Below are 22,526 nucleotides of genomic sequence, written 5' to 3'. Positions count from 1 at the left end.
TCCTGTAATACTGGTACCCAGCAGAGAGCTCAGTTTGTTGCCAGGGCGCGACGAGAGATCATCATCCGATCCTCTCATACGAAATGTCGACTTCAAAGTCTCGAGCAGACAACAGGAGCCAGGACAAGGCCGTCCCGAGAGGTCCAAAGCGAGCAAGGACTGAGGCTGATGACTCTGACGAGGGTTCAAATGGGAGACACAGACATCGTGTCACAAGAGCCTGCAACGAATGCCGAAGGCGGAAAGACAGATGTGGTGGACAACGACCTTCCTGCAAATCCTGCGTCGAGAGCAACCGAATCTGCAGTTATGACCCTTCCAAGAAACGCGGACTTCGTCCAGGTTACGTCAGAGCCATCGAAGCCCTGCTGGGGCTGATCGTTACCACGATTGAGGGCAGTGAGGCATGGATATGTAGCCTGCTTCAAGGGAAAACAGAACAGATCTCGCTACGTCCGGCTTCACTCCAAGTCCAGGGGTCTGATATCTCAATTGACTTCCTACTCGAAGCCTGGAGGAAATGCGCTTTGGCAAAGGAGGCTGGAAAGCTTCTGGATCCTGAGCGAATTGAGGTTGATGAGGATGGCCCTGATTCAACTCAGTATTTTGATACAAAGGTGGCTGAGGCATTTGCTCTATCTCTGACATCAAGAGCTGGCGATACAGATGCCCTCTTGACGCCGATGAACACCGATACAACACCGCAAGAGATGACACTCTTTGATTCACCTCCTACGCCTGTCGTCTCGAGCCATGCCCCTGAACAATGTGGGGAGACATCTCCCCAATTTCCTGTTGCTCCTCATCTGGAATATCCAGTGCCAAACAGCAATGGATTCTCGTTATCACCTATCCCTCAATTGCCTAAACATTGGTCCTATCTTATGGACGTCTACTTCGAAACAACACATACATGGTTACCAATATCTCAAAAGCACGAACTTCTACGTATAGCATATACAGTTGCGAATGGGGGAGCTAATCCTATCAATCCTCCGTCATCTGGCGAATTGTCCTTCTTACATGCTGTTATGATATACGCCTCCCATCAAGCCAGCTCAATAGCACACTCATCGAAAACACCTCTGGATCATACATACAAGGCCGAATCGCCCCAAGCTTTGACTCATACATCCCTTTTCGCAGATCCAACTGCTTACGATCTCGGCCATGTAAGAGCTTTCCTCGTGCTAGCCTTGATTGAGATGGATCAGAAGCACTGGACTGCTGCTTGGACAGCTACAGGCCGCGCCGTCTATACGGCAATATCTATGGGACTTATACCAAGAACCTCGTCAGAAGCTCATCTGGTTCGAAATGACGATGTCAAGCGGACGATCCTTGGATGCGCAACACTGGAAACCATTATCGCAGCACGACTTGGAACTTCAACCTGTCTTCGATCAACAGATATTTTACTCAAAGACCTTCTTACTACTGACGGAATGGAAGAATGGGAGCCATGGCAGCCGAAGGTCCTGCTTAACAGCAGTGCAGCATCCAATCAGCAGACTTCAAATCCACATATGCCCGGGCATGTGATAAGTACTTTCAACAGGCTACTCCAAGTCATAGCGCAACTGAACGACTTGATTCACCAACGCAAGAGATCAAATTCAGAAGACACCCTGCATGGGGTTATGGTTACCTGTCAGCAAAACCTCCTAGATGACGTCCCAACGGCTGTTGACTTGCCCCCTCAATCACTCTGCCTTAGGATAGTGTCTATTACTACACTCGAAATGGCAGCAGCGGAGCGCTTATTACTACATAACCCAGACTCGTGGCGTCCAGAATGTTACTGGCAGAGCATCACATCCTTAATTGGCCTGATAGGAACACAAGCTAAGTCATTGGGCCGTTGCTCTGTATCTCCTGTTGTACAAAGTTGCTTGGAGCTATTGCAAGATTCTATAACCCGTCAACGGTCGCAATGTATTGGTACTAGCGGTCATGACGATATGAACCTTGCTGGACGGACTATTGCCACCTCTTTGGCTTCATTAGAAGTCATGTCTGGGAATGAGCCTCACTTGGCCATGATTCCTGGCTCCCAATTAAACACAACAGACCGATCAACAGATTGCATGGGTACACTCCAGCCTGGACTAGACAATAATCACGTCCCACCTCAGACAGATATACCTTCTCAGGGACAGACTGAGAGCTCAGCTCTTGGTACACTTCTAGAAGGAGCAGAGACTTCGATGGCACAGCACGATACCTCGACCGATGCCATATTATGCTCTCCTCATCATGATACCAGTATCTCACTTCAACAAAAAGGAGTACCTTTGGAACTGGACTTAGAAGACGACGGTCTCTTTGATAGCCTTGCGACGTTGGACTCGGTCGATTGGTAAGTTTCCCGCCAAAGTAGACGAGCCTTAAATACTAACAACTGTATAGGTTGGCGAATCCTCCCGAGTTCATGGCGCATCTCGGCATACTTGAAAACCCACCTGACAACATGGAAAATATCTTTGATATGGAGTTTTGAACGAATCAACTCGACGAATCACCAACTGCAATACCACCTCTGTGCCCGTAGGCTGGACATCGCCTTTAAAATATAGCTTTCAATTGTTAGATAGCATAACTCTGGCAAGATGAGAAGGCTCGATTGAACATGGAATGAAGATACGCTACAATCACCAATACTCGATATCGGTCCAATTGAAGTCTTCATTAATGTGTCGATGATGTGACTTGCGTCTTCACGACCCCGAACACCCATCCGGTCTGTGGGCCCCATTTTTGTCGGAACAGGATTTTGCCGGCCAATTGTCATGACATCAACCTCAAGTAACGTAATTGAAACCCAGCATTGGAAGCAATCGAGACATCATTGTCATCCATTCAATCACTCTCTCAGCAAAGAAAACTCACAATGGCTACATATCGTCCCGCTATAATGTCGGCCTCGCTCGGCCGAGCTTGGCTACACAATTTTAGCGACAAGATTCAGCAAGCTTCGTCTCAGGGCTTCCAAGGTATTGAAATCTTCTACGAGGATCTCGAATACGAGGCAAAGAGGTTACATGATGTCGAAACGCCCAGTGACGATCAGATACTGTCGGCAGCATCAAGTATTCGACAGCTTCTCGATGGCTTGAACATGACAGTCATTGGCCTACAACCCTTCTTATTCTACGAGGGTCTAAAGGATCGTGAGCAGCACGCTCGTCTGATCCAGAAGATTAAGTTATGGTTCAAGATTGTTGAGCGACTGGGAACCAACACAATCCAGATCCCTGCCAACTTTCTTCCTGCCGACCAGTTGACTGGGGACATGGATGTCATCGTCGGCGATCTAGTCGAGCTGGCCGATCTCGGACAGCAGCAAAATCCTCCGGTTCGCTTCGCATATGAAGCTCTATGCTGGAGCACCCATGTCGATACTTGGGAGAAGTCTTGGGAGGTAGCTCAAAAGGTCAACAGGCCCAACTTTGGTCTATGTCTAGACACATTCAATATCGCTGGTCGTGTCTGGGGTGATCCTGCGTCTCCAACGGGAAAGACCCCGAACGCAGACCAAGACTTGAAAGAATCTCTGGAAAGGCTTGTTCGAGACGTCACCTTGGATAAGGTCTTCTATATCCAGGTTGTCGATGCCGAGAGAATGGAGACACCTTTGGTTGAGGGCCATCCATTCCACATTGATGGAAACCCCGCTAGAATGAACTGGTCAAGGAATGCCAGAGCCTTTATGTACGAGGAAGACCGCGGCGCCTATCTACCTGTAGAGAAGATTGCCAAGGTGCTAATTGAGGATATGGGATACAAGGGCTATATCTCCATGGAGCTCTTCTCGAGAACAATGTCCGAAGAAGGGAAGGATGTGCCGCAACAGCACGCTGAGAGAGGTATCAAGGCTTGGAACAAGCTTGTTGAGCGACTCGGATTGAACTAGCCATAAGGTCTTAAGTACATAAAAGAACTGTTATACTGCGTCTTTGTCTTTTTGCTGTCTCAAACTGGAGTAAAGTGAAGTGAGCTCTGTTAACCAGGTGTAAGTCTAAACAATTCTCATATGTGTTCGATTAATTTGATGATGTAGAATGTCATTTGTGAATATTTCTTGTTAGTTATAGATCAAGATTAGAAGTTGATGCCTGCACTGCTCTCGGCTCCTTCCATAAGAACTTTCCATGCTCCTCCTCTGTCGAGTTTCTTAACCTTTTCCGGCCCGGCCCAAAGCTTCCACTGCTCTTCAATCTGGTACCCAATAACATGTGTTCCCTCGACCGCAAACCATCCTTTTTCTTCCGCTAGCTTGATCATCCTAGTCCTTCTGGGCTTGAAGCACATATCAAGCAACACGCCCTTTCCTGGGCGAGACAGGAAGTCTTCTAGAGACGCTTTGACAGCAAGCTCCTCGGGAGACTTGGGTTCAAGATCAGGCACGGAGCCGACGACATAGTATGGCGTCTCAAGGCTCTGCGCATCACCTGCCTTCACATGAATGATCTTGGGGACGGGCGACAGCTTCTGGGAGTCCCGGACAAGATCATTAACTTCTTGCTCGTCTCTATTCAGGACGTAAATAACTGATGACTTGAACGCAGAGTTGAGTGCGTAGACAGCAGCTCGACTCGCTCCTCCAGCACCAACTATCAGAGCTGGCTTGTTTAAGACCGGCTCGTGGTCCCCCTTCTCCAACAAGCAGCCCTTGATGCCACGCCAGTCAGTGTTTGTTCCGTGTAGCTTCTTCGGGTCTTCCCAATCCCGGTAAACATTGTTGCAAGCACCGATAGTGGTGGCAAGGTCGTCAAGAACGTCAAGACGAGGTAGGATAGCGTTTTTGTAGGGCATAGTGACGACCAAGCCGGCTGTGGAGTCCTTCCTTGCGAGCTCCATCAGTTCATCAAGAGTGGCGCATTCTGTAGCGTAGAAGGTCCATGGAAGCCCCAGAGACTTTGCGATATGGTTGTGCATGGGCGGAGCGATTGAATGACCGACACCAATGCCCACCAGGTGTAGGGTACGATTTTCTTGGCTGTTGGAATCCATTTTGAAGCTGTAGACGTAGTTTGGTACGATGCTATACAATTCTCTGTGTTGGTGTCGCTGCTTTATTTTCCACGCGGAGTATTCTTCTGCCGCCTGGGGGACAAACAAGCTGGGGACAACTAGAGTTACTGGCCGTTACCCGTTGGCTCCAGGTGCAGCGGGGTACTGTTAGTGGTCCACTGCAGCAATCCCCCGCATTTTAGGTGCTCTCATGCACTATGATCACCGAAGATCCACCGTTCGCGGATGAAGACAATCAGAATTACAAGTCAAAACAACATTAATTAACTAGATAAGTAATTACTGGAAAGACCCCAAACTCTTCGTGTGTGGCAAATCCCTCAACCATTACTTCGACCAGGCACATCGTTCTGGAAGTGCTTCATCATGGTCCTGTTGCTCAATCTTTCTGTCTTGAGTCGCATCTTGCGCTCTGCCCGCTGAACAGTGTCCAGCTCCTTCTTTCTTTGAAGCAAGAAGCTGCGCTGCTCCGAAGAAGACATATGTATCAAGCTTTGCTGATCCCGCACACTTAGTCGGGCGAGCTGAGACGCCAACGCGGCGTCTTTCTTTTCCTTTGCTGCGAGAGCATCAGAAGAATTATTGACAGGTAGAGAAGCTTGGTTGTCTTGATCCTGTTTGTCATCCTGGGTCGATGTTCGTGGCTGTCGAACTGATGGCGCTGTACGATGCGAAAGAAGTTTCCCAGATGACAATCGAAGTGTCTCGCTGTCGACGGAAACTGTATTCTCAGATCCGTTTTTCTTGATACCTTCGAGATCATAGAACTCCAGCATCTCGTCCCACAGCTCAACTCTACAATGGCCTTTATCCACCATATGTTGCTGTATACCTTGGACAGTCCTGCTTCTTGTTCCACAGTAAATGCACTCTCGGTAGGCATTGATGACAAAGTAAAGATACCATATTAAAGTTTCCAGGTCTACACTGAGGTGGTTTTTGTATGGAATCCTAAGGCTGTGTGATGTTTCCATGTGTTGAAGGGAGTCATCAAAGGTTTGGCTGGTGTGGGTGCAGATGATGCATTGAGTGGACTGGAAATCCGGCGCCGAATCATGCGCGGCATCATCCTCAGTGCCGGAGTCCTTTTCGCTGTCGGATCCCTCTGGGGACTTGACTCCTGTCTTATTTCTTTGACTGGAGTAGGTATCATCATCATCAATTGTTGTTTCTAGTAGTCCCGAAGCAGCGGCGCGTTGCCTCAGAGCAGTGATACTAGAGATTATATTAACACCAATTCAATGACACCTACTAGCCATGGATACTTACTGCTCTTCACTCTTTGCATGGACCCTGTGCTCTTGACTATTGTCAAAAGACACGTCGCAAAGGGAACAGGTTGGTTTATTTGATGTCATAATGAATGGTGCGTATTGAGTAGAGGCGGTTGGGGCAGCGGTGGGACAAAAACTCGAAGGAACGAGTCTTTGCACTGTTTTATATTAATTCTCGAAGCTTCTTGGGATCATTGCATTTAAATTTTCACAACAGAGTGTAAGTTCAGGCGATTGAATTCGTGACTCACTTACCGGGCGGGGCAGTCTCAGTCAGGAAGCTGTGCATGATGCTGACAGGATCAGTAGATTATCAGCAGCATGTCGCCACTATCAGGTATTTCCACAAATAAGATACTGATCATTATCATTCAAAAGATAGTAACATGTTCTGCAACTGAAGGTTCATTAAAAACTGATATGTTCATTAAGTTTATTAAAGACGCTATAAAGTAACTCCATCCTATTCTATTAATTTCCCTTAAGCCTTCTTTTTCTTCCCGAAACTCCATTTCTTAACTCGGAAGACATAATAAGACGAAACAGCAATGAAAATGTTAAATGCAATATAAGCCCAAACAATACCGAAATTGCGCCACCTCTCGGTGTAGTAGATATTACTGCCAGCCAGGAACTGATCGGCATTGGTAAGTGAGCAGTACTGGCATTGCTGTGTAGCATCAGGGTTCTGAAGTGCTCCAGGTGCCTGAGCCAAGTAGTCGGCCATATATTCGCCACAGGTCTGGCCCGAAGGTGGGTTGAAGATGGATGTCTCCTCAGTGGAACATTCGACAGGTCGACCACCCAATTCGGTCGAGACAATACCAGCTACCCAGTAAGTGAATGGACTGACGCGATACATGAAGATCCAGAAGCCTGGGAGGGCTGTAGGTGGCTGAAGAACACCACAGAATGTCAGACTCATAAGAACCAGAAGAGTGACGATCGCAGATGCAGTAAGAGCGTCTGGGAACGCAGCAATAGTCATCTGCGCAAATGAGCTGGCGTAAAGCATGAGCTGAATCATGAACAAAAGCACAAGACCTTGGCGGGCTGAGCTCTGGATGCCAACAACGGGATAGTAGAAGCAGGCGAACATGAGAATACCAGTGAGGACCTGATAAGGGACTTCTACAAGTACGTTGGCGATCATGAAGGCCTTCCAAGAGTAGGCTTTGCTGGGCCTCTCTCGGACCTCGTACAGCTCACGTTGAGTGATAAAGTGAGGTTGAATCTAGACCAAATTAGTATGTGCGTAAAGATGTTCAGCTTGGAACTTACCTGTTGAACAAGAGTAGAGAAAACAGTAATGATCATAAAGACGGAGAACAAGATGTTCTGCATACCAGCCATAGTGGAGTCAGCCTTGAAGAACGAGAAGCCAACGAACAGACCAGCGACTGTGCCAAGGACCAGTTTCGACATGATGTAAGCCGGCATGCGCCAGTACTGCTGGAATACTCGCTTAGTAACTTCTCGAAGCTGGGCACCGAAAGGCATAGCAAATTCAGCGTGGCTGGCTGCATCGTCTTCGGGGGACTTCGATGACATGGTCGAGTGGATTCTCTCAACTTCAGCCTCGACATCAAGTCGCTCCTGGCTACCCTTCCAGACAGTGTGCCAGTCCTCTCCCTTGGAGCTCATGGCATTGTTGACGATCTCCAGCATCCATTCAGCTGGGTTCTCGTCATCACCACAGGTCCTGGCACCATGTCGCTCAAAGTAGTTGAGTAGGGTACGTGAGTTCTCGCCGATATCACCAAAGTAAACAGTCTTGCCACCCCGGGCAAGGAAGAGTAGGCGATCGAACTCTTGAAACAGGATGGCACTGGGCTGATGAACGGTACAGAGGACGGCTTGGCCAGCGTCAGCAAGCTTGCGGAGGAATGCAACGATAGCCCATGAACTCTGGGAGTCCAAACCACTTGTCGGCTCATCGAGGAAAAGCAGAAGCTTTGGCTTAGCAGCGAGTTCGACTCCGATCGTGAGAAGCTTGCGCTGCTCGACGTTGAGGCCCTCGCCGGGGACACCCACAACAGCGTTGGAGAAGTCCCTCATGTTGAGCATATCGATGACTCTCTCAACCCAAGCGTGCTTCTCCTCAGTGCTGACAGTAGCAGGCTGACGGAGCATAGCGCTGAAACGCAGACTCTCACGAACGGTGGCGGTCTCGAGATGAAGATCTGTGTCATGTTAGTAATGATCTCAGAAAGCGTAGAGGGAAGATTTACCTTGCTGTTGGACGTATCCAGTTTTCCTCTGGAAGCTGGCATCAAGTGGCTTGCCGTTGACAAACATGTCTCCAGTGATGACACCCATGCTGGTTCGCTGGGCTAGAACGTCCAAGAGAGTTGTCTTGCCGGCACCACTGACACCCATCAGAGCTGTGAGCGTACCAGGCTTGACCCAGCCAGTGACGTTGTCCAATAGTCGTCGTGGCTCACCCTTGATCTCGATATCATAAACAACATCCTTCCAAGTGAAGACATCGGTCTGAGGCTCAAGAACAGCAGTGCTGTCTGTACCCTCGCCAGTCTTCTCGGGCACACCAAGCTCCTCGTTGGTAGCGCTTCTGTCAACGCCGGCCTGGAGGTGAGCTGGAACATGACCACGTTGGAAGACGAGGACCTCAGCCTTGCTGGCAGTCTTGGAGTTCAGCTCAGTGGCGGTAAAGTAAATGAGCATGAAGACCACGAGGAACGCCAACAGGATACCAAAGTTGCGCCACACATGGGAGTAATAGTAGCGGTAGTTGGTCTGGATGAAGGCATCGCCGCTGACTGTTCGTTGACCGGCCACAGCTCCAACAGTTGAGCAGATCCATGAATCTCCAATGAGCTCGGGGTAGGCAGGAACAACAGCTGAGCAGATAAACTCGCGACCGTGGAACTCATTGGCAATCAGAATCTCAAAGGCGTAGAAGATCGGATTGATCCATCTGAAGAGTGTTAGTAACCGTGTAGAAAGAATGACATTCTGTACTTACCTGATCCAGCCAAACCAGTCAACCATTTGTGGCACTCGGATCATGAAACCAGTGTAGATAACAAGAGCCAGAACCATAATACCAGCGAGAGTCATAGCTTGCGAAACCGTCTTAGTAACAGCAGCCATGGTACGGAAGATGGCTGCCATCACAAAGGTCGAGATGTAGGTGATAAGGAAGAAGAGGAAGAAGGGGCCAGGTTCGCGACGAAGCCCAGCAAGGAAGTACAGGATGATGTTGAAGACGGTTGCTGAGACAAACTTGATGGGTATGTCAGCCACAATACCAGAGATAGCCTCGGCGGCAGGGTGATAGAAGGCGTAAGATGCGTGTTTCTCGACGATAGGGCGTTGGGCGTAAAGGTTGTTGATCTCAGAGATGGCTGCAAGGGCGTTCATGAGGATACCCATGAAGAGCACGGCTCCCTTGGAGTAGAAACTCGCAGTTGCATCGCCCGTACCGTAGTACACGGAACCAATGATGAGGGCCATGATAACGTTGGTGGCGACATTCGTGGCGGTTGCTGAAAGGTCGTTCCAGATCCGTTGGTAGGCTCGCTTGGTTGTGAGGCGAATCTGTGTCGCAAGGCTGATGATGTATGGGGACTTGGGTCGGACGTGTTTTCCTTGGCTAGGACGTAGAGTTAGCATTTGAAGTAGTGGTTGTGTTGTAAAGTGTACTTACACAAGGTTCTTGCGCGCTCGCAACGGAGCGATGGCCTCATGCCGGTCATGGACTGGGTATTCAGCCTGGTAAAGCTCGATCTCCTCGCGCAATTCCTTGTACTCGGACGAATTATGCCAGTACCTCTCAAAGTCCTCGGCGGTACGAGGGACCTTGTTCTCCATTCCTGCTCGAGCCTTTCGTTCTTGAGGATTGGTTACAGACGTGAGAAAGTCGCCAACGGTTTGACGCTGTGGGCATTGCCAACCCATCCTCTCGAAATAGGCCTTAGCTTTGATCGCAGGTCCAAAGTAGATCTGTCGGCCTTCGTACAGCACGACAGCCTTGTCAAAGAGGTCATAGATGGCTTGACTGGCTTGGTAGATGGCCAGGGCGTTGGCAGAGCCGGTGTAGTCGGAAGCCAGGCGAATTGCCTCAGCAAACTTCAAAGCAGTCGCTGAGTCAAGACCTCGTGTACTATTATCCCACGCAGCCATGGGCGACTGCGCCAGCATCATCTCGGCGATACTGACACGCTTGCGCTCACCACCCGAAACACCACGAATAAAATCGTTACCAACCTTGGTGTTGTATGTGTGACTCAAGCCACAGACAGCCATGACAATCTTGGTTGCGTTCTTGCAAGCTTCCTCGCGGGTCACTCCGACAAGGTTCTCGGAGTTGGAGGGCATTCGGCACGCAGCTGCAAACTCGAGCGTTTGGCCGACTGTCAAGTGAGGAAAGTGCTTGTCGACCTGTTCAGAAGACGCGTTAGTAAAGTCGGGAAAGATGAACTTGCAAGTCGCTTACTTCTTGGTTGTATCCTGTCTCACCCTTGAACTCCTTCATCATGTCCTTCTGTGAGACTCCATTGTATTGAATGGTTGACTGTTCGCCGACTCCGAGACCCTCGAGCTCTCCAGTCATGGTCTTGAGCAGTGTCGAACATCCAGAACCTGGGCGGCCAAGGACGATGAGAGTCTCACCACCGCGAAGAAGTCCGTCAAATCGGTGAAGAATTGTTTTCGGCTCCTTCTTGCCTGATCGGAGGTGTTCTCCCAAGCGCAATGGGGCCTGGACCAGATCAGCAAGAGTTTGTTGTAGCTGCAAGGCAGCGCCTGTTCCGTAGACGCTGAGGTCCTTGAAAGCCACGCCAGCACTCTTGGGTCCAACACCAGCTTCATTAAGCTGGCGCATCGTAGCTTGTAGCCATTTGGAAAGGTCAAAGGCTTTATCGGTCGGGTCTAATGCAGGGTCGTTCTCGCCGAGATCTGGGATTCGTGAAGGTAGTGTTGCCAGACTTTGTCTGCGATGTTGGGAGATGCCGGTAGCAATTCGTTGAAGTTCTTGGCGTTCTCCCTCTTCAATGATCATAGTATTCGTTCGTGTGAGTGGTGAAGGCTGGCCGTATGTGCTGCCACTGGAATATTGGGGATCCCTGCTCGACTCGCTGGATGATGATCCATCGCTATGGATTGAGTTCGGCAGGCTTTCCGTTGAATGCCTGGGAGCCATCTTGGCGTTGGTGTGGGAATTAATTGCAAGTCAATTGAGTACCAGGGCGAAGTGGATGGATACAATTGACAATTAATAATGTAGTAGATGATATTAAAGATAAACAGACACAATTATTAAGTTATGGAATGAATGGCTTTTGGGGAGGAAACAGCTTAGCTTTAAGCCCATGAACGGATTCAACGCAAACGGCGTGAGCTGACAGCGTCAAGCCCGTCAGCAAGCCCAACACTAATGGGATTAAGCTACGGGACACTGCGGACGCCGAAAACGTCGCCATTGGTAGAATCTTTAGTCGGAAGCTCGGTAGCTCCAAACTCTGCGTCTTACATGCTTTGGCTACCCTCGAGATTGACGTGTTTGTCGGGTGCTTTTTGCAGTCCGCTAGCCCGACCGGGGTGGAGAGGGATGCACTGCGGCTGACATAAATGAGCCATGATGACACAGATGTACCGGAATAATCTTTAGGTTTAGCGCGGAGCGGAGTTTCGGAAGTTTGGAAGAACCCTTGGAAGCCGCGCGCTAGTCCGCGGACTTTACGGGCTGGGATGGGAAGTCCCACTACGCTGACGCGGTTTTTTATCTCCTTTTCGACAAAAGCCAATGACGTCAAACAGATCGTGGAATTTTCTTCTGTTATCCAGTCCAACGTGGCAAAGATTACATTGTGTGAATACTCAAGGAGCGTGTATGTTTCAACTAGATTACTAGATTATCACCGTCTCATACCTGTTCATTGTGAAGCTATGAAACACTATTCGTGGAAGCAGGGGTAGACAATACAGAGTTAGCCAAGGTCGTTCCACTTGCTGAATCGCTATTGCAATCTTGTTCTGATACCCCAGTGAAGGGATGAATGGTCCCTCAGATCTACAGATAGCGGCCCGCAGCATGATGATCGGTAATTATCCCGTTGCGTGTCCTACGTGCCCACCGTACCGGGTTATTGGGAACCCCGACTCGCATTATTAGCATTTTCAGATGATGCTAAGCTCTTTGCTAGTTTTTCAATTGTCAATGCGCATTGCCACTGGCTTGTCAAATCTGAAAGTTAAAATACTTGGAATTCTAGATGTCTTCTGTACCTTCAACTACGTCAGAAAAAGGGCCGCTTAATTTGTTCATTGTGCATGTTGTGTTCAATTCATTTTGCAGATTGAAGAAGTCTAGGGTAACACATCATCTTGGAAATCCGGCCGGGCAGATCCGAAGGACCCTGCGTTAAAGTGCCCACCAGTTAAAAAGTGCGGATCTATGATATTCCGGCAAAACAAAACTACACTAACCTCATACGTGCTGATACGATGTTATCTTATCAGCACCGAGCTCGTTATCGATCGTCCAGGGCCATCTGCATGACAAGTTGACATTGGCATTTCCCACTTCGGCTGGCCAAGCATTTCTGTACCCACAAGTCCACCGATTGCGGATCTATGATATTCCGATAAAAATCTCTCGAGCACTAACCTAAAACGCGATGATAAGCCATTATCTTCTTATCATTACCGATACCGTGTTATCTTATCAGCAGGACGCGTTACTCCTTCAGCAACACTGCAACTACTTGGTGGATCAAGAACTCATCTTAATTGAGATTGCCTGATCGTGTAGAAAAGCAGCTAGTCCTATAACAGCATGGACTCTCCTCCACTGAGGCCCCCTTCTCAAGACTCGAGGGAAGATGACAATTTTCGTTTCAAGACCAACGGCACACCCTGTGAGTGGGGAGAAGCTTCTCACCCGGGCGCATATCATCCTGTCCAGCTCAGTGATGTTATAGATAATCGCTATCGTGTTGTTCGTAAATTGGGATGGGGTCAATTCTCCACAGTTTGGCTGGTGTTTGATACACAGTAAGGCACAATCACATACGCGTCTCGAAACACAGCTGATAGATATCCGTAGAGAGGATCAATATGTCTCTTTAAAAATTACTGTTGCAGATCGCGGTGGCAAAGAGGTATTCTCTTACAGATCCCACCTCTCAGATGGATGCGCGTACCTCGTCAGATTGCATGACGCTTTCACCATAATAGGCCCCAATGGAAAGCATGATGGGCTCGTGCTGGAAGTCATGGGTCCAAATCTCTCAGAGCTTCTGCATAAGAGACCCGATTTCCAAGTGGGCGAGCCTTGGGAGCGGCGGTTCACTACCGCATTTGCGAAGAGGGCATTGCTAGACACTCTAAAGGCTCTGGACTTTCTACACCAACGAGACGTGGTCCATGGGGATCTCCACTTTGGAAATATTCATACTTGCATTGGTCAACTCAAGGTTTCGCCAGAAACAGAGAGCAAATTACAGCAATCGGTTAGCGAAGGTCAGCCTTTGGTGCGTAAAGATGGTAAAAGGGATCTATGGGCGCCATCGCATCTTCTTGAACCGAGGCCTCTTCACAAATACTTCTCTGATGAACTCCAACCACTTGTAAAGCTTGCTGATTTGGGTGGTGGTAAGTCAATTGGAAAAATGCCAGTCCCATCGCGCACATCAAACTGATAATTTATGAATAGCATTCTCTAGCAAGGAGCCAATTACCGGGAGAGACGCAGTCACTCCTGTCGCTCTCAGGGCACCTGAAGTTATAGTCGACGATGTCGTTGGTAAGGGTCTTGACGTCTGGTGCTTTGGCTGCCTGATCTTTGAAATGCTCGTTGGGTGCCCGCTTTTTGTCGGGCTCCAAAATCTCGAAGGGAAACCATATGATGAGATCACGAATGACGAACACTTGTGCCAGATTTGGGACGTGATTGGCCCTTTTCCTCAGTCATTACGAGAGAAGTGGCGGCGAGCCGATAACTACTTCGGCTCCGATGATGAGAAGCTTCAACCTCAAGATGAGGGAGAAGACAGTCCGAACGAGGACAAGGACGAGGACATCAGGAATACAGGCAACAGTGCCAGCCTTGGTGCTGAGTCCGACGAAGAGATGTCGGATACTTCATCTGTGCCATTAGCCTATCCTGGCGAATATTCTTCCCTGGAGCGCCAGTTTGCAGATGAAAAGCCTGATGACATTAGAGAGACCGAAGAACAGGAAATATTGCATTTGCTACGATGGATATTTCAGTATGACCCAAGCCGTCGCCCGTCTACGGCTGAGCTTCTTGATCACCCGTGGGTCAGTCGCTCTCGAGGTAATGGCAGTAATACCACTCAGTAAAGGAAACTCGTTGGAAGCATTACATTCAAGTTATGGTGTCCAGAAAGATGTCATATAAATGTAGCATGAGAAGTTGAAAATGAAGCAATAGTATTACTACCTAAGTGATTGGTCCCTGCCCAGTTTACGAGGACTTATCGAAGGTTCCTCCCAAAATACCGGGTGTGCTTACGAAAGAAGTACCGTTGTACTTTCCTTGCTCGTCTCTACCGAGAAGGAAACTTTCTGGGGGTCCCAGGTAAGACTGTCTGACACCACCAAGGTCTACCACAATCTTCTGAATCAGGATGTTAGGCAACAAAGCCCAGATGCGAAGAGTGTATGCGCCCTCCTTGGGAACATCGAAGGAAGATGTTGTGTAGTTGCCATACAGACCCCAAACAGCATTACCGACAGCGTAACCCCATCCATCAGGCATATTGGTACCAACATTGGGGCCAATGGGCTGAACGATAGTTGGGTCAGGCTGATCCTCGCCGGATGGATACAATGCAATGGCATACTCGAGTGGGTTTCGGTCTCCAAGATAGTTGGCACCAGGGGACATGAAGACGGTCACATTGGCCGCAGAGTGGTTGGTGTAGAGGTACATGTTGTACTCCAACGCAGGGCCTTCTCCGACGTCCAGCTTCTCAGTGTCGAGAGGGTACAGACCAACACCAGCCAGAGTTCGACCATAGTTGTTGATAGTGTGGTACTCTGAGCTGTTCGACTCTCCCTCATGGATTTTCTGGTAGTGCGAAGCTTCGATAGAAACATGTCCATCAGACTCGACAAATCCTTCCTCAAAGCTGTCTGGCAGTTCTCGGTTGATGACTGTCGCCACGACCTTTGCATCTCGGCCACTGTATCTCTCAAAGCCCTGGCAGTCGCTAGTGACGTTGATGAAGACCTCCGTGGTGTTGGGAGCCTTGGGAGCCTTGTCCCAGTCGACTGTCACGTAAACTCGGCTATCGCTACCGTTGTTGCCACCGACTGTACCATTGTACTGAGAGAGCTGGACATACTCCTCCCACGGTGCTGCGAACCAGTTGCAAGACTTGGAACCTCGGTGGAAAACGTCGATGTAACGAGATTGAGCGCCATGGGGTTCCAGAGGAGGAAGGTTGAGGACGTTGGAGGACAGCGAATGATATCTGTCGTCTCCCATAACGGTAGCGTTGGAACCTTCAACACCGACACCATACTCACCACCAAGTGAAGGCCAGACATCCTGAACGAATCGTAGATCGGGAAGAGTGTTTCGCATAGGCTGTTGCCAGTAACCATCGTAGCCCAAGTGAGTCTGATCAAGCATGTGAGCCCACTTGCCGTCGAGAACCTCGTTCCACCTCTGGGTCAGGTTGGAGTCCTTGTACATCAGGTCTAGTGACTTCCAAATGACATCGTTGGCCGAGTTTCGCTTCTGTCCAGCGTAAAGCTGGTTCCTGGCGCCATAGATCTGAATCTTGTTGACGATCTCACCACCAAGAACTGGGTGAAGAAGCATCTCGAAGAAGGCAGGCTTGTACTCCTCGCCCAACTTGTCAAAGATAGCCTGGGTGTCTTCCTTCAAGATGGCCCATTGCTCCAAGACGGCTTCAGCTTCATGATAGTTGATGACTGAGTAGACATGTGGCTCTAACAACTCGAACTTGCGACGCGCAGCATACATGCCATAGCGAGTCATGATACTGGTGATAGCTTCAACATGCTCACTGCCGAATTCGCGCTCGACCCAGTGTTCAACCCACTTGGTAGTGCCGTCAGCCTCCCATCGCTCAGTATCATAGGCGAGATCCATGAAATGGCTGATAGGGATCTCCTTGGGCTTGAGATCTCCAACGTTGACGATCCAAATGCGACGGGCATTCCTGTGGTAAGCCAGAGTCATTTGCTCGGTGGTCTTCTCCAGTTGAATGGTGTTGATCCACTTGTAGTTTCTTGGGTCGCCGACATAGTCGAAATGGTAGTAGACACCAGCACCACCAGAGCGGTCTGTCTCGTTGGCGAGAGGCAATCGACGGATGTTTCCCCAGTTGTCATCAGCCCACAGGAGAGTGATATCCTCCGGAACTTGGAGGCCACGTTCCTGGTAGGATTGAACCTCCTTGTAAAGGCACCACAGTGAGGGGACATCGGTCAAGTTGTCAACCTTGAGTCCCTTCTTGAGAATCTCGCGTTGGTTATCGACAAGTGTTTCGAGCATGTTGACGATGCCATCGATTCCAAGGTCACCTTCAATGGCAGTGTCACCGGTTCCTCGCATTGCCATTGTCCACAAGCTGTTTCGCGCATAGGGCTTAGCTCTCTCAACTCCATACTCAAAGTACTCATCAATTGTCTCATTGTTGGTGTGGTATTGCCACTCTCCGTCGTAGAAAGTTCTGAATTCATTCTGTGCTCGCATCATGGGTTCAGTGTGAGAGCCTCCAAGAACGATTTCGTAGGCGTCGAGGAGGGGCTGGTTGAATGGGTCATCAATGTAGACCATGCTGCCCCAAACAGTTGGCCAGAGGTAGTTGGCGCGAAGACGAAGCAAGAGCTCCGAAACCAGAGCGTAAAACTCATGGTTGTAGGGAGCGGCGTTGTTCCAAGTAGGCTTCCAGCGAGATCTGAATGATTAGTGCAGTCCACGTGAGAGTTTGAATTGAACTTACCCAACCCAGCTAGACAGACCAGGCTGCTCGTCGTTGAGGAAGATGCCTCGATACTTGACTGAAGGCGATTTCTGAACCTTTGGCTTGGAAAGGACATAGATCTCATCCCTCTTGCGAACAGGGACATCAGCCCACCAGTACCATGGGCTGACTCCAATCTGTTCGCTGACATCGTAGATACCGTAGATGGTTCCTCTAGGGTCGCTTCCAGCAATGACCAGGGCCTTGGCCGTTCCGTTGATGGGGTCCTCGACAAGTTGACTAACGAAAGACTCCCATTTTCCATCAATCTCACTGACATCGATCAGACCTTGGTCAATGAGTGAGTCAATGATTTTAGAATGGCCAATCGTACCAGCGATGATGACTGTGTTAGTATCATCAGGGTCTGAGTACGAAGGACCAGAAAAGCTCTGCTCCTCCAGAGTACGGTACTGCAAACTGTTAGCTATCGACAGACGCTCGGGTAGACAAAAGTACTGACGTATGTGTTATTCTTGACATCAACGGGTTCAAAGGTGTACTTGGCTGCAGAAGCATCCTTCTTGCCGTTGCTGAGCGTGAAGTTTGTACCAGTGACACGTCCAAAGTCAACGGCGAGGTCTCCAGCGGCACGAATTACTCCCCAGTATTCGTCCTCGGAGACACGAATTTGTCCCTTGCCGACATCGCCTCCAACGATCTGGAAAGCATTGTCGGATTTGTTGAAGGAAACAATAGCCTGCTGACCTAGAGCTGACGCCAAAGGCACCAAGCCCAGCAAGGTAAGTGGTACCCGTGAGAGCTTCATCGCCGGATAATGATAAAGATTCCCAGGCAGACGGTATCAAGCCATTGGTAGCAGCTATTCAAAGACTTGCACCAGCCATTCTTCTATTATAACAAACTTCCGGATAAATGCAACAAGCATCTTTCGAGAAATCGAGTTTAGGCATTATGGAATCGTTCATTAAAGTGGAACATGTTCTTTAGCAAGTTGGGGTATGATCGTCACGATGTAGCATCAGCCCCACAGAGCCGGGTTCCTTATTAGCCACAAGACCGGCTGTTTTCAAGCTTGAGTGATTAGCCCGACGAATTGGCCAACCGAAAGCCTTGCAGGAATTTACCCACGATCATCAGGCCAGGCGGTGGACGAAAATTAACATCTTATTCCAACAACCAAGTGATTCCCCGCACCTCGGCAAAGGCTCGTGATTTGTGGAAATGCGATTGTGCATGAGGACGATATTCCGACCGGGGAGAAAGCCGCCTGAAGTCATGTTATATACCAACCACTTCCAGCAAATAAAGGCTATATGATGTGAGATCAAGAGCACCCTGTCAATATTGAACGACCGATGCATAATAGTAAGATGAATTCATAATTGTATTAAATAAATTCTAAACCCCAAACCTCCACTGCAGAAGAACAAGAAGTCTAGCTAACCAAGGAAGCCCTTATAACTAGCCATGAGAAACAATAATGTACAGGAATGCTAATATCGGACAAGAGCCCTAAAAACTGGAGCACAAATCATTAATGCTTACAACAGTTATGCTGCACCATGCAATGCTAAGGTACCATGAAACTCCAACAGTAGAATAAGTATTCTACAGGACGAAAGCGAAACCGGCCATGGCAGCAGCCAGACCAGCGAAGGACTTGGCAGCGCCAGCGGTCACAACGGGAACCTCCTTAGCGGGAGCCTCAGGGTGCTCGGGCTTAGCAGGAGCCTCAGGGTGCTCAGGCTGTTGAGGCTTAGCGGCAGGCTGCTCGGGTTTGGCGGGGGCCTCGGGGTGCTCGGGCATGTTGGGGTGCTCAGGCTTAGCAGGGACACCAGACTTGACAGGCTTGGAAGGAGTCTCAGGGTGCTCGGGCATGTTGGGCTTGGTGGGGTGCTCAGGCTTGGGCTCAGGGACAACAACGACAGGAGGCTTGCCAGAGTGGACGGGCTTAGGAGGGCTGACAGGCTTGGGAAGGTCGACGGGAGGGTGAACGGGCTCGCACTCTCCGTTGGAGCACTTCTCGTAGGTGTAGCAGTCGTCCTTGCAGGTGTCGAAGTAGTAGCGGTCCTCGTCAACGTCGCAGACAAGCTTGCGGGCATACTCCTCAGAAGTCTCACGGACACAGCTGGAGCCGTGGCAGATGATTCGCTGGTTGAGGTCGTGCTCCTCGTAGTCAGAGTAGTAGCAGCTTCCGTTCTTGCAAATCTTGATCTTGTTCCAGGTATCATCGTAACACTCACGAGGAGCACAGAGGTCATCCTCGCAAACGACTTGCCACTTGGTGCAGGTAGGGCAGTGGACCTGGGGAGCACAGTAGTTACCGTAGCAGATGATGATAACGTCAGTAGGAACGACGGGCAGGAGAGCGATAACGGTCTTGGTAGCAATAACACCGCTCTCAGTGAAGGTCACGGTAGCGGTGGTGGTGGAAGCATCAAGGGTCTGGGTCACGATGTCGGTGTTGATGACAGTGTCGGTGGCACCGGGGTTGACACCGATGGCGACGTAGATGGAGAGAAGGATGTTGATGTCAACGCTCTGGCGACGCATGATGCGAGAGCCAGTGATCATACCACCACAGTTCTCAGAGTCATCGCCAGGGCAGATGATGTCACAGAGATCGGTGCCGACAGATTGGGTAAGCTCAAGGTCGAGCTCGGAGCCACAGTAGCAGCTGCCATCGTTGAGACCGAAGAAGTTGGAGCCAGCACAGGCCTCAGCACACTCATCGGAGTCGTTGTCCTCGCTGTTGTAAGCAAGAGCGAAGCCAGGGAAGCCATTGCCAGAGAAGCAGCCGAGGAAGTTGAAACCGGCAGGGTTTCCGATGCCACCAGCGGCGCCGGTGGTGGTAGCAGCAGTGGTAGTCTCGGTGCCGGTAGTCTCGGTACCCACAGTAGCAGTGCCAGTCTCCATGGTAGTGGTGTTGCCGTTAACGAAGCGCATGGTGGTGAAAGTGTTTGCCTGAGCGGCAACCATTTGGCCCATGGCAAGGGCGAGGACATCGGTGTAACGCATCTTGAAGGTTGAGGTGTTTTGAACGATTGACTGATTAAACGATTGTGAAACTCTGGAAAGAGTAGTGAGTGAGTGAAAGGAGGGTGAGAGAGTTGTTTGATGATGAGAGAATAGTATAACTTCGGGGGCATGGAGTCCTACTTATACCTGATGATCTCGAGGACTCGGTATGAGAATTGAGACTTGCCCCTATCATCAATACCCACTACCCGCAATCGCTTCATAGCGTTAGAGAGAATTTGCTCTATTCAGTAAACGCCAAGCGATGGAACATATCGGATTTGAGACATGAAGTTCCAGCCGCCAAGCAGAGAATGCAGTCGTTGGTTGAACATGTCTCACTCCACAATTAACAAGGGAAGCCCCCTGACACTAACTGACTTTACTGCCATTGGTGAGATTGTTTTGAATTCCCGGCCGCATTGTAAGATTATTCTAAATTCCAAAGATCACGATACCGGAGAAATAGTCACATTGTTTGCGAGTAAGATCTAAATGAATGCGACATTGGCCCAAGACATGGGTAAATGACAATACCTTAGTTGGCGCACTCTTGGAAATGATTAAAGATAGTCCATACCAATGGGATCAGAAGCAATCTAATTGAAGTAAGGATAAGCTTGATTTGAATCTTAAATCGGTAGTGGTGTCACTCTCCAACAGTCATGTTTTGTCCCCACTCTAGGTATTGGATAACAGCGAAAAAGATGCCGGTCCGAATACCTGGGTGTTTGTTGCTGCAGTGATCTTTCATTATGCCGAAACAAACCCCTTGAAACTGAAGGCGAAAACCTGCTGGATATCGCCCCCTAAACCGATGACAATCGGAGCTTGAATAGTCCAGATGTGTGCGAAGTGCCGCCCCATTCCCCGTCTCGTCCACCCTCGGCTTGAGTGGATCCGGTTCATTGGAGAATTCTAGTCGAAATGAACTGATGTTAGAATACAATGCTACATCGGATAAGAGATCGAGACTGATAAGAAAAATGTTCCGAGTTCCTTGAGTGTTGGTTGTCTGGCTGGAATACTATCGAGAAGGATGTACGCTGACATCCCTCGAGAGTATCAGGGCTGCACCTACATCCCGCCCTCGTGACCATTTTGTACAAGGATTTCTAACCCTCAAAAGGAATAATTGATGCAGCCATGGTATAGATATAGAGTAGAGGACAACAGTAAATCTCATCATTGGTTGCAATGCAGTCTGGGAGCTCCAAATGTGGGTTTGTCAGCCTTGCTACGTTATTGATCTGTCTACCCTATCTATTTCACCAGTCGAAACACTCCCAATGCGTCATGCAATTGGCCAAAAACACCGTCATGCCAGCTCGTGACTTGTTTCCACTCGTCATCTGGGAACGTGACACTCATCATGCGGAGCCACGCACCAACGATAATATCAGCATAACTGGCACTGGCTCCAAGCAGGAAGGGTCCGTGCGTGTTTCTCTTGAAAAGCACCGCCAGAGTGCCCAGCATCTCTTTAAGAGACTCCATAAGTTTGATTCGCGCTTCATCGCTCAGCGTGAAGTCGTCCCATGACGATAGTCCTGCACGGCTCAAGAACTCGGCTTTGCACTCGTCTTCTCTGGCAGGATCAAATGGCATACCCTGAACCCCGAGTTGAATATGAGCAGTAAATGCCGCATCAACGTTCATGTTGAACTTCGCATAATCGGGAAACTTCTTGTTGTTGCATTCCGACAAAGGAATCAGTATGTAGGGATGCTCAAAGTCGAAGTCGAGTTTCTGAGCCGGGAATAAATCACCCACGCCTTGGTAGGTCTTGTTCAGGTAGATAGCGATGTCGAATGAGTCACCCAGTATAGTACCAGTGGCCGTATCGTTAATAACAGGTAAAGTTTGCATGTCTTTGCCATCGGCAAACTTGCGACTTGCTGGGATGTTAAGGCTAAGTCGTGTTTTGGCAACATCTGGGAGAGCTACCCATTGTGTTAAGTACGGGGCGCCTTTGAAATTGAGGGCATATCGGGCTTTCCAAGGGTTAGGAGCATAAACATGCTTCTCCACTGGAGCAGCGGGTTCAATATCGTAGAAAATAATCTTTTTTTCGTCCATGGTAAATAAAAGTGCGACGCAATGGATGTAACGCAATGGAAGTATTTCTAGTGAGGGGGAGATACGCGAAAACTCAATTCAATACGTGGCCCATCAAGTTGACCCGAGACATTTACAGTGGTCCAAACCAATTTCAGCCACGAATTTGATATGTAGGCATACCAAGCGC

At 49.3% G+C, this 22,526-nt stretch overlaps 9 protein-coding genes across 9 annotated transcripts; 3 read left to right on the top strand and 6 right to left on the bottom strand.

Annotated features, from left to right (window-relative positions):
* Positions 1–83: 83 nt before the first annotated feature.
* Positions 84–2,500, top strand: FIESC28_05267 (uncharacterized protein; the record flags this gene model as incomplete). Its single annotated transcript, XM_031159414.1, has 2 exons — positions 84–2,359; positions 2,410–2,500. 2 exons carry the CDS (start codon positions 84–86, stop codon positions 2,498–2,500), a joined length of 2,367 nt encoding a protein of 788 aa, XP_031016485.1.
* A 390-nt stretch (positions 2,501–2,890) lies between these two features.
* Positions 2,891–3,913, top strand: FIESC28_05266 (uncharacterized protein; the record flags this gene model as incomplete). Its single annotated transcript, XM_031159413.1, has 1 exon — positions 2,891–3,913. The coding sequence occupies one exon, from the start codon at positions 2,891–2,893 to the stop codon at positions 3,911–3,913; it is 1,023 nt and encodes a 340-aa protein (XP_031016484.1).
* A 188-nt stretch (positions 3,914–4,101) lies between these two features.
* Positions 4,102–5,013, bottom strand: FIESC28_05265 (uncharacterized protein; the record flags this gene model as incomplete). The annotated part of the gene is made up of 1 exon (XM_031159412.1): positions 4,102–5,013. The coding sequence occupies one exon, from the start codon at positions 5,011–5,013 to the stop codon at positions 4,102–4,104; it is 912 nt and encodes a 303-aa protein (XP_031016483.1).
* Positions 5,014–5,354: 341 nt separating this feature from the next.
* FIESC28_05264 (uncharacterized protein) lies at positions 5,355–6,392 on the bottom strand (the record flags this gene model as incomplete). The annotated part of the gene is made up of 2 exons (XM_031159411.1): positions 5,355–6,249; positions 6,304–6,392. The coding sequence occupies 2 exons, from the start codon at positions 6,390–6,392 to the stop codon at positions 5,355–5,357; spliced, it is 984 nt and encodes a 327-aa protein (XP_031016482.1).
* A 397-nt stretch (positions 6,393–6,789) lies between these two features.
* FIESC28_05263 (uncharacterized protein) lies at positions 6,790–11,472 on the bottom strand (the record flags this gene model as incomplete). Its single annotated transcript, XM_031159410.1, has 6 exons — positions 6,790–7,542; positions 7,590–8,491; positions 8,540–9,246; positions 9,295–9,924; positions 9,979–10,712; positions 10,768–11,472. The coding sequence occupies 6 exons, from the start codon at positions 11,470–11,472 to the stop codon at positions 6,790–6,792; spliced, it is 4,431 nt and encodes a 1,476-aa protein (XP_031016481.1).
* Positions 11,473–13,107: 1,635 nt separating this feature from the next.
* On the top strand, positions 13,108–14,636 carry FIESC28_05262 (uncharacterized protein; the record flags this gene model as incomplete). Its single annotated transcript, XM_031159409.1, has 3 exons — positions 13,108–13,189; positions 13,509–13,925; positions 13,987–14,636. The coding sequence occupies 3 exons, from the start codon at positions 13,108–13,110 to the stop codon at positions 14,634–14,636; spliced, it is 1,149 nt and encodes a 382-aa protein (XP_031016480.1).
* Positions 14,637–14,760: 124 nt separating this feature from the next.
* FIESC28_05261 (uncharacterized protein) lies at positions 14,761–18,065 on the bottom strand (the record flags this gene model as incomplete). Its single annotated transcript, XM_031159408.1, has 3 exons — positions 14,761–17,230; positions 17,276–17,709; positions 17,760–18,065. 3 exons carry the CDS (start codon positions 18,063–18,065, stop codon positions 14,761–14,763), a joined length of 3,210 nt encoding a protein of 1,069 aa, XP_031016479.1.
* Positions 18,066–18,868: 803 nt separating this feature from the next.
* On the bottom strand, positions 18,869–20,278 carry FIESC28_05260 (uncharacterized protein; the record flags this gene model as incomplete). The annotated part of the gene is made up of 1 exon (XM_031159407.1): positions 18,869–20,278. One exon carries the CDS (start codon positions 20,276–20,278, stop codon positions 18,869–18,871), a length of 1,410 nt encoding a protein of 469 aa, XP_031016478.1.
* Positions 20,279–21,541: 1,263 nt separating this feature from the next.
* On the bottom strand, positions 21,542–22,357 carry FIESC28_05259 (uncharacterized protein; the record flags this gene model as incomplete). Its single annotated transcript, XM_031159406.1, has 1 exon — positions 21,542–22,357. The coding sequence occupies one exon, from the start codon at positions 22,355–22,357 to the stop codon at positions 21,542–21,544; it is 816 nt and encodes a 271-aa protein (XP_031016477.1).
* Between the last annotated feature and the right edge of the window lie 169 nt (positions 22,358–22,526).

This window comes from Fusarium coffeatum (genome assembly GCF_003316985.1).
Source record: "Fusarium coffeatum strain FIESC_28 chromosome Unknown BRIP53273_contig_113, whole genome shotgun sequence".
NCBI lineage: Eukaryota > Fungi > Ascomycota > Sordariomycetes > Hypocreales > Nectriaceae > Fusarium > Fusarium coffeatum.
This window is presented reverse-complemented; position numbering and strand designations above follow the sequence as displayed.